The 15756-nt window shown below is 37.7% G+C and overlaps 1 protein-coding gene across 7 annotated transcripts; it reads left to right on the plus strand.

Annotated features, from left to right (window-relative positions):
* The first annotated feature begins 875 nt into the window (after positions 1-875).
* Positions 876-15573, plus strand: LOC111441386 (mediator of RNA polymerase II transcription subunit 12-like). 7 transcript variants are annotated; one of them, XM_023078375.1, is made up of 14 exons: positions 876-966; positions 1176-1256; positions 2154-2420; positions 3372-3431; positions 3689-3794; positions 4332-4400; positions 4558-4611; positions 4705-4812; positions 6574-6723; positions 6807-7154; positions 7251-9670; positions 10379-12937; positions 13192-13525; positions 14168-15573. In XM_023078375.1, exons 3-14 carry the CDS (start codon positions 2293-2295, stop codon positions 14621-14623), a joined length of 6792 nt encoding a protein of 2263 aa, XP_022934143.1. In that variant the 5' UTR covers positions 876-966; positions 1176-1256; positions 2154-2292; the 3' UTR covers positions 14624-15573. The 7 variants fall into 7 exon arrangements, with proteins under 7 accessions (XP_022934143.1, XP_022934161.1, XP_022934152.1 ...); XM_023078393.1 differs by having other exon boundaries at positions 2240-2420; XM_023078384.1 differs by adding an exon at positions 1531-1593 and having other exon boundaries at positions 894-1256; positions 2240-2420.
* The last annotated feature ends 183 nt before the right edge of the window (positions 15574-15756 follow it).

The raw sequence follows: 15756 nt of genomic DNA on the forward strand, positions 1-15756 counted from the left end.
GTGAAAATAACGACCAAACGATTCAATATTTGTAGTTTATAAACGTATCAGAGCCCTAATTAGTTTATCGATCTATGTAAATAAATAAATTATTATAAATTTTAAAGGACATAAAACTAAATTCGTACTTAATAAAATGCTTATATTTTGCTCGTATTTTTATTACGTAATTTGAGAATTTTGAATTAATAACGTTTAAACGCAATCGACTGACTTGGTATTGGACAACTTACATACCATTTATCGTGTTGTCGTATAGCTCTATGAGATATTAATGCATGCACTATTACTGTTACCTTGTACACGCTCGTTTTGTATTACTGTTACCTCGTACACGCTCGTTTGTATCACTGTTACCTCGTACATGCTCGTTTGTATCACTGTTACCTCGTACACTCGTTTTGTATTAAAGTCACGATTGCAAATCCAACAATAATTTTAGTTGGTTGCACTATATCCAAAAGTGATTTTATTTCTAATATTTTGCTCGTAAATTGAAAATTTCAAATTAATAACTTTTAAACGCATTTGACCAACTTGGTAATGGACAACTTACATACCTTTTATCGTGTTGTCGTATAGCTCTACGAGATATTAATGCATGCACTGTTACTGTTACCTCGTACACGCTCGTTTTGTATTAAAGTAACGATCAGATAACTCATCGTACACGCTCGTTTTTCCTACACTTGCTCATTGCATTGAATAATAAAATCTCAAAAGATTGCACAAAAATTTGGGATATTTGCAAAATAGCCCCAATGGGCATGCTTGAATGACTTTGAAAGTGGGCATTTTAGCAAGAAGATTTAGTAAAAGTGGATATAAACTAAATAAAAAAAAAAAAAATTATTTCTTATTAATTACGAGATCACCCCCATTCTTTCCATTATTCCAACACCGGGGTAGCCAGAGGCGTCGTCGTCGTCGTCACCAGCATTAAGCTGAAGAGTCAAAGCCTTCAAGGTCCGACACCCTTCTTCTTCCTTCACGAATTCCTCCATTTATCTGCTCTGGAAACTGCTCGCAAGTTTTGTTTTCCTTTTCCTTTTGGCGTCCATTAATGGCTTCAAAATCTCGTACAGTTGCGCTCTCCAAGTGAAATCCCAATATTGTATTTTTATTTTTTTTGTTCCATTATCTCCTTCTTTGTTTATATCTTCTGAATCGTGTAGAAAACCCTTGCTCCACTGCGTACTTGTACCTAATTAGTCACTCCCAGAAGAACCGGCTTGCTGCGTCGAATTCGGGATCAGGTTTTTCCCTAAACCCTAGTTTCCGTTGGGGCGTTTTTATTTCCAAATTGTGTTATTTGATTTGATGCGGTTGCGTACCTTGTGTGTATTTTATATGTTTTAGAATTTTAGTTCAGATCACGCATAATTGCCCTTGAAATTTAGGGTTTATAGTAGTTCGTTCTGAACTGTTAATGAGCTTAGTTTTGTTTCATGTATTTGAGCGTAGTCTTCTATATTAATCATTACGAGGGTTCTCCGAGCTGATTAGAGCTTTTTTGGGGTTCATATTTAGTATGGCTTTGCCAACAAACTTCCAAGTATAGGCATCACCTTGGCTCGTACTTTAAGAGATACGGTATTCCTCTCCGACTTTAATGTGTTATGCTGACCGTAGTTTACTCTATTCAGTCCTGGGGAATGTATGCTATATCAAGCATTGTTTCTCCACGCCTGTTTTAAATTTGAATAATCTTCAGGTCACATGACTTATTTGAGATTAAAATTTAAACTGCAATCTTATGGACTGCAAATTTAGATGGATGCGATGTTGGTTGTAAACTTTGACAAGACATGTTAAATGTAATTGAACTGAGTTTCGTTGTGATAGTCTTTGACAAGATATGTTAAATTCTGGAACTGGGTTTGTGGCATGTTGAAATGTACAATCATCAAGCAGAATTTGTGACTCGTGTTGTTTATTTCACACTGCCGCTGTATATTTCCACAATGTTTTATCACCACAAAACTTTTATTCCTAAGATTGTTTGCAATTTGTTTCTGATTCCTTGGATTCAACTTCATACAAAATGGACAAGATCTTGAATCTCTGAACGTGTATCTTCAGTTTATGTCTTTTAGTTATTGTTTGAAATTGACTAGCTTTTGAATTGCTTGGTTGGACTTGTATGGCTGAAGAATTTGCAACGGGATCTTACACCTGTTCTTCACCTGATAGAACTAAGTTACAAGCACGCAATTTGAATGTGGTCTGTTTGGCACAGCTTTATATAGCAGACCGATGCTGACGGAAGTATGCAGTTGATGGTTGGGAGATATGCAAAGGTATCATCCTGCCAGCTGCACTAGTGCAGTTAATAATAGTGCAATAGGTGGGCCATCAGCAAGGGATGCTATCCGAGCTGATTCCTCTTCATTGCCAACCAATTTTCCTTTAAATTCCAGGTAAAGAGATTTATAGATTCTGTGAAACTGGGGAGTTTTTTCTTTTTTTTTTTTTTGGCGGTAATGATTCCGTAGCCTTTTTTATACGTTCTTCCTGTAACGTTTCCTTTTTTGTTCTCTGTGCAGTTTAGTTACATTTTTTTAAGGCATGTGGTAGTTAAGAGTTTTTTACTTTATCAGTCTGCAACTTTGTTAACTGCTGTATTGTGGTCAGAGACATGTACATTTTATTCAGGGAAAACTGTAAACTCTCCATTTCAAGTTCAGCTATTAAGCTAATTACGATGCTGTCATGAATTTTTTTTCTAATTTTGTCAGATGTACCTTTAAGGCTGTAAGTCTCTGTAGTTGTCGTAAGTTATGCCATGCTGTTAGAGCTATAAACTTTGAAAATAGACAATGGTTTGATGTATGATTTGAGGAAATTGAGGGGTTTAAGAAAATTAAAGAAATAAAAAGAAGTGAGATATGGACTAACTTTTTTGTTTTGGTTTTATTTTTGGATCGTTCCCTTTCATTTTTGTTTTGTGCTGTTTTATTATCATTATTACTCTTGTTGTTGGCTTGTTTATTTAATAATTTTCTCATGAAAGTATTATTATTAATTATTTTATTATTTTTTTTTGTAAAAGACAATGATAAAAGTTAGCCCTTTTGTGTAATGGTATGACTATCAAACTAAAAGGAGTATATAGTTAACTTCCCAAATAGTTTTTGGGTTGCATCTGAAATTCTCCCGTACTATATAAATGAGAGCAATTTATTGCATTTGATTTCTCAAATGTTTGTTGCTTACAAGATTATGAGCAGCCAGTGGGATTAATGGCTTGCTTGCTGTTTAGTTTTTTCTATTTCTGGGAGGATATGCTGATTTACCTATTCTTTGGTACTCTTCTTTTTCACCTTGAATTTATCTCTCCCGAAATCAACTGAATATTTCTTGATTTGCAGGCGGCCAGCTCCACTTGCACCATACAAGTTGAAGTGCGAGAAGGAGGCTTTAAATAATCGGTATTGGTTTGCAATATTTTCTTTTTACCACCTTCTTGTTTCATTTCATGCCAATAATTTGTAAGTTCGTTTTCTAAATATTTGTGTGATCTGATTTACATCATTGGTTGAATTGAATTTAATTGTTTTCTTTTTCAGTTTTAAAATTTTATAGAACATTTTGAGTGCTCGATTGATTGCATCTATATGGATTTGCTATTCTTTTCCTGGGTAGTATTTTTTTTCTCACACAATGCTTTGTTCTCTGTCAATCTTAGGCTAGGGCCTCCTGACTATTACCCTCAAACTCCTAGCTGTCCCGAGGAGAACCTCACTAGAGAGTATGCGCAGTCTGGATACAAAGAGACTGTTGAAGGGCTTGAGGTGCATCTTTCTTATCAGCAACTTTTAGATTGAGTTTGTGTAATCGTATTTTTTTTCTGGTTTGGTGAAGTTTAATGTATTACCTTAGTGGATATAAGCAATCCAATTGAACACACATTTTGGAGGTTCTAATGATGCACTTCAATATGTTTTCTCCTCGTCCCATTAGCTTCCCTTACACTCATTCGTGTGCTTGCTTCACTTGACAAATATCTTTCCTTCATGGATGAAAATTTTAATTTTTATCTAGATTGTGCTCTTGTTCATGTAATAAAATTATTTGAGTTTAGAGCTTGATCAACTTGATCAAGTGTGTAATTACCATTGGATGAACATATTTTGACTATTCTAACCAACCTCTTCTTTGTATTGAGTGCTTGTTTGACTTATGTTTATAACAATATAAGCAATTTAGCCTTTTCCCTATTTTGTTTTCTAATTCATCAAAACCTTTCTGTTTGTAATAGATTATGTTTCTTGACCAAAAAAAAAAAAAAAAAGATTATGCAATTTATTTGTCTTTGTTGAGTGTGTCAGGAGGCCAGAGAGATCTTATTGACTCAGGTTCAAGCATTTTCTAAGCATCTCGTCATCAAGTGCAAGGATGTATGTTACTCGAATCAATAGCTACCAAATTCCCCCCCACCCCCCATGTTGCGTACTTGGAAAATTTTATTACTGCTAATAATTTTAATTCTTATGGCTTTTAAGGCGATCAATTGGTTAGATGTGCAGTAAGAAACTTATTTCTCTTTCTCTCCAGGCTATAAGAAAACGTCTGAGGGCCATAAATGATTCACGTGCTCAGAAGCGGAAGGTGAAACTTTCTTCCTTCATTATTTATTAAGGATTTTCTAACCATCCATTTGTTAATCTCATTCTAATTTTTTCTTTCGTTATTATATGACAGGCTGGTCAAGTTTATGGTGTTCCCCTATCTGTTTCTTTATTAACAAAGCCTGGCATCTTTCCCGAACAAAAACCTTGTAGTGAAGATTTTCGGAAAAAGTGGATTGAGGTACTCCTTCCTTCTGCATAGAAGAAAATAAATATTGAAAATTGATTTTAGCTACCTATACTTTTCTAATGTTTAGAGCAAAAATTTTATAAATTTCATGTTATGACTTAGTTCACCTTTTTTGGGGAGTATCTTTCGTATTTCTTCAATTGCTATACATTGAATAGTAGAGAGGTAGTTCTTTTCTGATTTGTGCATGGGTGATGTATAGCTGTATGAGTAACCACGTGAAAGCATGTAGGAGTGGGTATTTTCACATGCACGATTCTATGTCAAGAACACACACACACACATATTAGTTAACGTGATAATTGGGGGTGGGGGGTGAAAGTAAAAGGGAATTTCCATTTTCTCATTTGGTATAATTCAATCGACCACATTCTCTTTTAAGAAATTAAAATTTCTATTTCATCTGTTTTAGCTATTAGTTGAGTGATACTTCAACAGGGAATTAGGATAGGATGGGTTTCAACACGTGTAGCGTCATTTTCCTCTCCAATTAAACTGATAGTTACTTGTTAGGACTTATGCCAATTTCCAAGCCATTAGGCCAAGTTTAATTGAAAGTTGATTAGTAGAATGAAGATCAACTACTGAATTACAAAGTATCGACAGCCTAATATTCAAATATGATCGCCTTTGATTCATTGAATTCTCTATTTTTTTTATTGATTTAATCACTCTATACACCCTCTTGGCCCAACCTAGGACACTCATAAAGATCCTTTTCCAAACCTGCTCCGGTTGTTTCAAGTCGAGAGATAGATAAATACATGCATCCTATTGCACTGATTGGTGTTGTTCATAGTGACCAGGGGGTTTGGCAACTAAGAAGTGAGTTATTATCAGCCAAACGTTCTCCAAGATATGGACCATAAATAAATATTGATTAAGCAACCCATGCATAATATTGTGATTTTTTTTTTGCCGCTACCAAGTATCAGTAAGAATTACTACAGAAAACATATAAAATTGTTGCACGTGGTGTTATTATACTAGGTGCTAAAGCATGGTTTTTTTTATCAATTGAGCAAAGAGGGTTGTCATTGTGTAGCGGTATTTGAAAACATATCTTGAGGACGACCTAAAGCACTCATGGTATCGTTATGAATATACAAACCAAAACTGGGAACACCTAAAAATATACACACCCAATTGAGATGTGATATGATTGCATCACGATGTCTAAGTATACGATTTAAAATATTGTTGTAGCGAGTAGTTGGATCAAAATCTTGTACCATAAAAATGGCTGCATGCTCAGCAACACATACTATATCCACCCATCGACATGCGATGTGTGAACAATGAAAGTTATGTACCATAGTCGATAGTTAGATGTGGATAAGGGGGTATCAAATAGATATGGTGAGCATCTGAACAATGAAAGTTATGTACCATAGTCGATAGTTAGATGTGGATAAGGGGGTATCAAATAGATATGGTGAGCGTCTGAACAATGAAAGTTATGTACCATAGTCGATAGTTAGATGTGGATAAGGGGGTATCAAATAGATATGGTGAGCTACAGTAATGGTTTAAGAGCCCAACATAGCTAGGTTAAGGGATAATTGAACACGCGGTGACACTGTTAGGATCTCATGTAGTCCTTCATAATGAACCTTTATGTGCTGCTAAACTATCTTTTATACTATAACCAATGCCCTTTTAACTAAAGCTCTTGGGTTGAGTGGTGTTTTAACATTCCTCAAGTTCAACCACTCCTCACTTAATTTGAAACATTATGTCCTCTTGATGCAGGGTTTATCACAACAGCATAAACATTTGCGATCTTTGGCAGATAATGTTCCTCATGGGTATAGGAAAAGGGCTCTTTTTGAAGTTCTCATTAGGAATAATGTCCCATTGCTGAGAGCAACTTGGTTCATTAAAATTACTTATCTTAATCAGGTGAATGTGCTCAAACTTTGTAATGGTCACTTAGACCTAGGTTGACAATTTTGAATGTAGCAGTTTATGGTTTTACATTACAGGTGCGCCCTAATTCTGCTAGTATATCATGTGGAGCATTCGACAAAGCTCAGTTATCCCGTACTGAATTTTGGACCAAAGATGTGGTTGACTATTTGGAATGCCTGGTGGAGGAATTTTTTTCAAGAGGCAATTCTCATTTGACTCCACCAAACAAAGACCAGTCTCCGCAAGTGTTTTCTGTTGGGTTATCACATACAAAGGGTGATCCTCCTTCAGCGATCTTTGATGGTGAAGAGCCTTCATTACATTTCAAATGGTGGTATGTGGTTAGACTATTGCTATGGCATCAAGCTGAAGGGCTTCTGCTTCCCTCTCTCATTGTCGATTGGGTGCTGGGACAATTAGAGGTATTAAATCCTAAAATGATTGGAGAAGAATTTGGAAATATCTTGAGTATTTAGTTTCATCTCTCAAAGATTTCATTTTCCTGTTTGTTTTCTCAGGAAAATGATGTTCTCGAGTTTTTGGAGTTGCTGCTGCCAATTATTTATGGTGTTTTAGATACAATTGTCCTATCTCAGACCTATGTACGTACTCTTGTCAGAATCTCTGTTCGGTTTATCCGAGATTCTTTTCCTGGTGGGTCAGATCTAGTAGATAATTCAAGGAGAGCATACACAACATCTGCTTTGGTGGAAATGGTTCGCTATTTAGTTCTGGCTGTGCCCGACACATTTGTTGCTTTGGATTGCTTCCCATTTCCACCTTGTGTTGTATCACATACAGTTAATGAAGGGAATTTTGGGTCAAAGGTACCTGAAGATGCAACAAAACTGAGATATGCTTCAGCAGAAGTTGCCAGTCCATTCAGAAGTAAAGGGATTGATTTTCAGTATCAATCCTCAGCTTTTGATAATGTTGTTTCATCAATACAGAAATGTACAGACAGTCTTGCAAAGGCAGTAAACCCTGAATTCCCAGTTTGCAGCGTGGCTAAAGCTGTGCATGCATTGGATAAGTCTCTACTACATGGAGATATTGGAGTAGCTTATAAATATCTTTTTGAAAACTGCTGTAACGGATCCATATGTGAAGCTTGGTTTGAAGAAGTAAACCCGTGTTTAAGAATGCCATTGAAATGGAACCAGACTGTCAATGTGGCATTTGCTTGTTCAGTATTTTTTCTTTGTGAGTGGGCAACATGTGACTACAGGGATTTTTGGAGTGCTGCACCTCGAGAGCTAAAGCTCACTGGTGGGAAAGTTTTTTCTCAGGTTTATATTGCCACTAGGCTTCTTAAAATGAAAGCCAGAGATCTTCGAAGTTTATCTGGACGTAAATATGAAAATGCAATTGGACTCAATTCCACCATTGTAAAGGGTTCTAGCCATCAGAACAGTTCATTTGGTAGGAAACCAGTTGGGAATTTACATGAACCAAAAAGTAGGTTGAAAAGGTCGGGAGGTGCTGGTTCTTTAGACTTGTTTGAAAGTCCAGGTCCTTTACACGATATTCTTGTTTGTTGGATTGATCAACATGAAGTGCAAAAAGGAGAAGGTTTTGAGCGTGTTCAGTTTCTCATTGTGGAACTTATACGTGCTGGTATATTTTATCCTCATTTATATGTAAGGCAGCTAATAGTTAGTGGAATTGTGGACTCCAATGGCCCAGCAGTTGAGCCAGATAGAAGAAGGAGGAGACACCAACAAATCTTGAAATATTTACCCGGAAGTTTTATTCATGCCACTCTGGATGATGGGAAAATTGCACAAGGAGCACAACTTGTAGACATTATAAATGTCTACTCCAAAGAACGTCGTCTGGTACTTCATGGGCTCGAATGGGAACAAAAAAGTGATATTAGCTGTGCAAATACATCATTAAATCAAAAGCGAAAGATGTGTCCAACCTCCGACAAGGTTTCTAGTTCTGTTACTTCTGTTAACCAATTGAAATCAATTAAGTCATTGTCCAACATGAGCACTACTAAAAGTATCATAAGTGAAGTTGACATTGAAGAGCTGAAGGAAGCCATATCATTGCTTTTACGGTTTCCAAACAGTTCGTCAACTCCCACAGATACTGATCTAGATGATACTACAGGGACTGCTAAGAAGTCTTTTGCATCAGTATATGGGAAAATAGATATTGCAGAAGCAACACCTGGGTGTGAAGATTGCAGAAGAGCCAAAAAAAGGAAAGTAAGTGATGAAAAGCCCTTGTACCTTCATGGATCTTCTTCACCAATTCCATCAGATGATGAAGATACGTGGTGGGTGAAGAAGGGGCCTAAATCCTCTGAAACAGTGAAGGTTGATCCACCGGTAAAGACAACAAAGCCAGTTTTAAAGGGAAGACGCAAGACACAAAGTCTTGCTCATCTAGCTGCGTCTAGGATTGAAGGTAGTCAGGGTGCATCAACGAGTCATGTATGTGATAATAGGGTAGCCTGTCCTCACCATAGATCTGGAATGGAAGGTGATTCTACCAGACCAATAGATGCTAGCAAAATAAATCATGGTGGTGATATTGCTTTTATTGGAAAAAGTTTAAAACGACTTCGACTTACTGAGAAGCGAGCAATTTCAAGTTGGTTTATGACTGCTGTTAAGCAGATTATCGAAGAGACTGAGAAGACTAGCACAAAAGCTGGCCAATTTGGTCGGTCCTTAACAGCTGTTGACGATAGGAATACCATACGCTGGAAGTTTGGCGAGGATCAGCTTTCATCCATATTGTATTTAACAGATGTATGTAATGATTTTGTTTCAGGGGTCAAATTTCTCCTCTGGTTGCTGCCAAAAGTCCTTATTAGTTCAAATTCTACCATGAACAGCCGGAGGAGCATTCTACTTTTACCAAGGAATGTAGAAAATCAAGTGTGTGAAGTGGGCGAGGCATATCTATTATCTTCTCTCCGAAGGTGCACTATCTTTTTCCTATTTGAGTAATGATTTTTCATTATACTTCCAATGACGGTGGGATTTTTGGTGAACTTGCCTACAATAGTTATTATTCTCTCTTAGCATTATTCCATATATTTCTTAATTACTATTGATCTGACTGTATTTTCTTGATCTGCTCCGCCTTCTCTCTGCCTCCGTTTCTTCCTGTGACTTCTGGAAATCTATTTAGACTTCTCTCTTTCTTTCATTGATCATTATACATCATGTAGATACGACTACCACAGGAAATGAGAAACCGAATGTAGATAAAGTTATTTCTGTGATTTAATTTTGAGTCATGTTTCCTTCCTGCAAATACCTCTGGGTGTTGACAAAGCATGTAATTTAGAAGGATTTTATGAGAACTTCTGTTTCTTTCATTTTTTTTTTCCAGTTTGTATTTCTGTTTTATGCTTGTAAATTAATAAATACCTGTAGATGATCTATACGCCTGCAATTTTCTACAAAAAGTTTAGCTTGTCTAGTTTCCCCCTCCTCTGTTAAGTAATATATGAGACATGAACGTTTTTGTAGACTTTTGGCTTGTTTAGATAAATCGCGTGCTCTCTCTCTCTCTCTCTATCAATACTTATGCATGCGCGTGTAATATATTGTCATGGAGGTGCTTGACCAGATATTATGACTCTTTCTGTTTATCTCAATGTCTCTTACCATTGTACTTGCAGGTACGAGAATGTACTTGTTGCAGCTGATCTTATTTCAGAAGCGTTGTCATCTATAGTCCATCGTGCTATGGCTATTATGGCTTCAAATGGCCGTATTTCAGGCTCTGCAGCGGTAGTTTATGCTCGACATTTATTGAAAAAGTATGGCAGCATACCTAGTGTCGTTGAATGGGAGAAGAGTTTTAAGACAACATGTGACAAGAGACTTATTGCTGAACTTGATCCAGCAAGTTCATTGGATGGAGAGTTGGGGCTTCCACTTGGAGTTCCTGCAGGTGTGGAGGATCTTGATGATTTTTTTAGGCAAAAGATTGGGGGTGGACGACTCTCTAGAGTTGGAATGAGTATGCGAGAACTGGTACAGCGACAAGTTGATGATGCCTTTCACTATTTGTTTGGAAAAGATAGGAAAGTCGTTACTGGTGGTGCGCCGAAGGTGCTTGCCTCAGAGAAATCAGATGAGGGATATCAGATAGCTCAAAAAATAATTACAGGATTGATGGAATGCATCAGGCATACAGGTGGTGCTGCTCAGGAAGGTGATCCATCCTTGGTGTCTTCTGCTGTTTCAGCTATTGTTGGTAATCTGGGTTCAACTGTGTCTAAGATGGCTGATTTTATAGCTGGAGGATGTTCGAATTTTCCATCCGCTTCTGGTTCATTGGACTTTGTCAGGCGCATTTTATGCATTCATATTACCTGCCTATGCCTACTCAAGGAAGCTCTAGGAGAACGTCAAAGCCGTGTATTTGAGATTGCTCTTGCAACGGAGGCCTTTTCTGCACTTGCTGGAGTATATTCTCCTGGGAAGCCATCAAGATCTCAGTTTCAATTATTAGCTGATTCCCATGAATCTAATGCTCATGTCTTTGGTGATAGCACCAAAGTAATAGGTAGAGCCACAAAAATTGCAGCAGCTATTTCTGCACTTGTCATTGGGGCAGTTATTCAGGGGGTTTGTAGTCTGGAACGGCTGGTAACACTCTTTAGGTTAAAAGAAGGATTAGATTTTATTCAGTTTGTTAGAACTACTAGGTCAAATGCAAATGGCAACACTCGTACAATGGGAATGCATAAGATTGAAAGTTCCATAGAGGATTATGTACATTGGTTTAGGTTGCTTGTTGGAAATTGCAGAACTGTGTTTGATGGGTTGATTGTGGAGCTACTAGGTGAGCCGTCTATTGTGGCACTTTTTAGAATGCAACGGTTGCTTCCACTTAGCTTGGTCCTATCTCCTGCCTATTCAATATTCTCATTTGTTGTATGGCGCCCTTTTATCCAGAATGCTGCTTTTACTGCTCGTGAAGATGTGAATCAACTGTGTCAATCTTTAACAATCGCAATTGGTGATATTGTAAGACATTTGCCTTTTCGAGATGTTTGTTTAAGGGATAGTCAGGGTTTCTATAACCATTTGATGAACGATACAAGTGATGTAGAATTTGCTGCTATACTGGAGTTGAATGATATTCCCTTGAAGCCCATGGCCTTTGTTCCTCTACGTGCAAGGCTATTCTTGAATACTATTATTGATTGTAAGTTGCCAAGTTCTGTGTACAATCAAGATGATGGGAGTAGGATTTCGGGAGTTGGTGATAGTAAAGGTCATTATTCTGAGAGAAAAATGAAGTTGCTGGACAGGCTTGTATATGTTTTGGATACCTTACAACCTGCAAAATTTCATTGGCAGTGGGTGGAACTTAGGCTTCTTTTGAATGAACAAGCCCTTATCGAGAAACTTGAGACACTTGAGACACGAGATCTGTCCTTAGCTGATGCTGTTCGTTTGTCGTCACCAAGTCCTGAAAAAGTAGCTGCTTCTGATAATGAGAAGAATTTTATTGAGATTATTCTTACAAGGTTGTTGGTCAGGCCTGATGCTGCACCTCTTTTCTCAGATGTGATTCATCTTTTTGGCAGGTCTCTTGAAGATTCAATGTTGTTGCAAGCCAAATGGTTTCTTGGAGGTCAAGATGTCCTATTTGGAAGGAAATCAATACGACAGAGACTAACTAATATTGCCGAGAGTAAAGGTCTATCGACTAAAACCATGTTTTGGAAGCCTTGGGGTTGGTGTATTTCTGGCTCGGATTCTTCTTATCTTGAAGAAGGAGAGGTTGTTGAAGAAGGCACAGATTCTAGAAAGTATAGCCAAAAGTCTGTTGAAATGCTCGACAACGAAGTCTTGCATTCCAGTCAGCAACATGTGACCGAGAGGGCTCTTATTGAATTAGTTCTTCCATGCATAGATCAGAGTTCTGAAGAATCACGCAACACCTTTGCTAATGATTTAATCAAGCAGTTGAATAATATTGAGCAACAAATAAATGCAGTTACTTCAGGGTCAAGTAAACAAACAGGACTTGTGCCCTCAGGGATAGAGGGCCCTACGAGCAAAGGAAGTAATCGCAAAATGAAAGGAGGCAGTCCTGGATTAGCTAGACGTTCAACAGGCACAACAGATTCTCCTCTACCCTCACCTGCAGCTTTGCGAGCATCAATGTCGTTGCGTTTACAATTAATATTGAGGTTACTTCCGGTCATCCTCAAAGATAGGTAAATTTAGGAGTAATATTGGGATTAATCCCTGCTATACTAACTATTTTGATAATGCCATTTCTTTTTTATGCCTTATTTTGTTAACACTACATATTGTTTGTATTTCTCAACTCACTGTCTATAAATGCTTTTCTTGCCGCTGCTTCATTATGGTTTTTCATGGTTCACTAGAGTCTGCAGCACTGATTACATTCTGAATTTTCCAGCAGTCAAGTTCTAGTTTTTCTAAAAAAAAAAAAATCCATTTGCAGGGAGCCATCAGGACGGAACATGAGGCATATGCTTGCCTCTGTCATCCTTCGTCTTCTTGGCAGTCGAATAGTTCACGAGGATGCAAACCTTACCTTTTGTCCCACCCATAGTTCGATGGTAAAGAAGGAAGTAGAGTCATCTTCCGAAGCGTCACTTGCTATATTTGCAGACCTACCAGGTGAAAGTCTTTTTGGTAGTATGTTATTGATTCTACATGGGCTATTGAGCAGTTGTCAGCCAAGTTGGCTAGGTTTGAAAACTGCTGCTAAGTCGACCAATGAAACAAGCAAGGACTCTACTGCTCTTGTTCGTGAACTGGCTGAAAGTTTACAGGTTAGCCATCAACCTTAGTCTTCACATTTTCACAAATAACTTTTTACTCTCATAACAGAAACAGAAAAAGCATAGGGTGAAAGGTAGCAATAATTACACTATACTCTTCAAATATTCAATTTTTTTTATCCATTATATTGAACCACTTGTTTTTTCGTACATCGTCTCTAACATTTCTGGAAGGAGGGCCAGATATTTGTTTTAGTCACCATGTGAGAATATTATCAGCTTAGTAGGTTGCTGTATCGATATGCTAGATCATTCTTTTGACCCTTGGAATGGAAGATGGGACAAAATGTTTCTTTTACAGAGGAAACTCTTGCATTTTGTTTCTGTTGACAGAGTGAAAAAGGGCACGATATCGTAGTTGTCTACTAGCCCCACAATATTGATAACTAGCATTAGCTGTTTCAATGTCACTAGATGTGCACGCCGGTAATTCAACTTAATATAGAATTAAACGTCATATTGATAAACGATCGACACTAACAGTGCAAATTCCGATCTTTGTCGGATTCTAAAAGAGTAATACTCTGATCCTGTACCAAAGCAAAATATTATATGGATGTTTCATTTCAATCTGGTACTTGAAGGAAATATAATATCGTCCTTACGAGTTGTTTTGAATTAATTTGTTGACAGAATGAATTGCACCACATGCAACTACCTGATATGATTAGATGGCGCATCCAAGCTGCAATGCCCATTCCACTTCCTTCTGCTCGGTGCCTTTTATCTTACCAGCCACCAACAATATCCCCTTCTGCCCTTTCTCCATTTCAATCCAGAAGTTCCACACCTGGACTTGGTTCTGGAAATAGTAGCATGCCTCAAGGGAGCAAAGTAGCGTCACCAAGGGTTGTGCCTAATGCTCCTGGGAAGTCGAAACATTTGCCACCGCAGCAGGATTATGATACAGAAATTGACCCTTGGTTGCTTCTAGAAGATGGTGCTGGATCAAGTCAATCTTCCAGCAACGCTGCTGTAATTGGTGCTGGAGAACATGCGAATTTCCGAGCATCTTACTGGCTTAAAGGGGCTGTGCGGGTGAGACGGACAGATTTGACGTATATTGGCGCAATGGATGATGACAGCTGATCATTTATTCACTGATCTTTCTATTTTATCTGGAGCTAGCAATCCCCTCAGCAGGTAAATTCTCGCATCCTGAAATTGCCCAAAAATCAGATCAAGATGGTAATCTTGAGCTCGTTTGAAGATGAAAAAGATATCTGTTGTGACCGGGAAAATTTTTTATGGGGTGGGTGACCATCGTGGAGGTAATCTGAAAGATGATGTTCACACACATCCATCCTACAGGGTGGTGGCCTAGCTCGGATTCTAACCCTTCAATTGTCCTGCGTTCGGAACTGCAGGGTGCGGTTCGGAGGTTTGTTGTATATATAGGGATTAATTGTTTCACTTCACTGATTAATCCAAATGGAAAAAAATCATAATATGATCTGTTAGTTGCATGCCCATTACTCTCCCTCCCTCCAGATAAGCTTTGCAGCTGTTTATTTTGTAGAGGTATGTTTGAAATTCATTTCTTGCATTTTGTGAACTAGACAGCCATTCTTTACTTGGTTATATTAACTGTTGGAATTGGAATTGGAATTGGAATTGGAATTGGAATTGAGAGATACTTCCTACTGTCGTATGCTTCGAAGGCAGATTAGCAATACCACCACCCCGGGATTTCGACAACATTTTTTCAGTTTGCGTTAAGCATCTGCTCTGTTGAGTTCTTAGAGGGCTTAGAAATTAAAGTATCAATCAGGAAATTGCAGTTTGGCTTATGCGCTTGCTTTCTGTGTATATGCATTCATAGGCTGTAGCCCAAGTAATTTGGTGTTTTCTTATTTTTTTTGTCTAAATTGATGTTCAGTGAACCTTTGAGAATTGTCTTTCTGATGATTAGATATCAGCTCCCATTTCCTTTGACACAGCTGCTGATACAGTGTTCTCATCTCTCGATTGAGTATTGGCTGCTGTAAGATCAATTATTGGTATTTTCTTCATCTTCTAATCATATAGTTGCAAATTCACACATATGAGTGAAATCTTATTAGAACTGTCCATATCCATCCTTCGGAACCATATCACATCTCGGATTTGATGTCTGATGAAATAGGATGAATTGAAGCGGGGTTTAAATAGTTTGTAGTTTAACAGCTGATTTGTTTGCATCATTCTTTGATGAAGGGAGGAATTTTTCAATCATCCAATTA

The sequence above is a fragment of the Cucurbita moschata genome, unplaced genomic scaffold (genome assembly GCF_002738365.1).
Source record: "Cucurbita moschata cultivar Rifu unplaced genomic scaffold, Cmos_1.0 Cmo_Scf00001, whole genome shotgun sequence".
Classification (NCBI taxonomy): domain Eukaryota; kingdom Viridiplantae; phylum Streptophyta; class Magnoliopsida; order Cucurbitales; family Cucurbitaceae; genus Cucurbita; species Cucurbita moschata.

What these genes read in the sequence shown, in the direction of transcription:
- LOC111441386 (XM_023078375.1), top strand. Translation starts at nt 2,293, where the DNA reads ATGCAAAGGTATCATCCTGCCAGCTGCACTAGTGCAGTTAATAATAGT. An exon ending in AAGGAGGCTTTAAATAATCG is followed by an intron (nt 3,432 to 3,688) that starts GTATTGGTTTGC and finishes TGTCAATCTTAG; the next exon opens with GCTAGGGCCTCCTGACTATT. An exon ending in CACGTGCTCAGAAGCGGAAG is followed by an intron (nt 4,612 to 4,704) that starts GTGAAACTTTCT and finishes ATTATATGACAG; the next exon opens with GCTGGTCAAGTTTATGGTGT.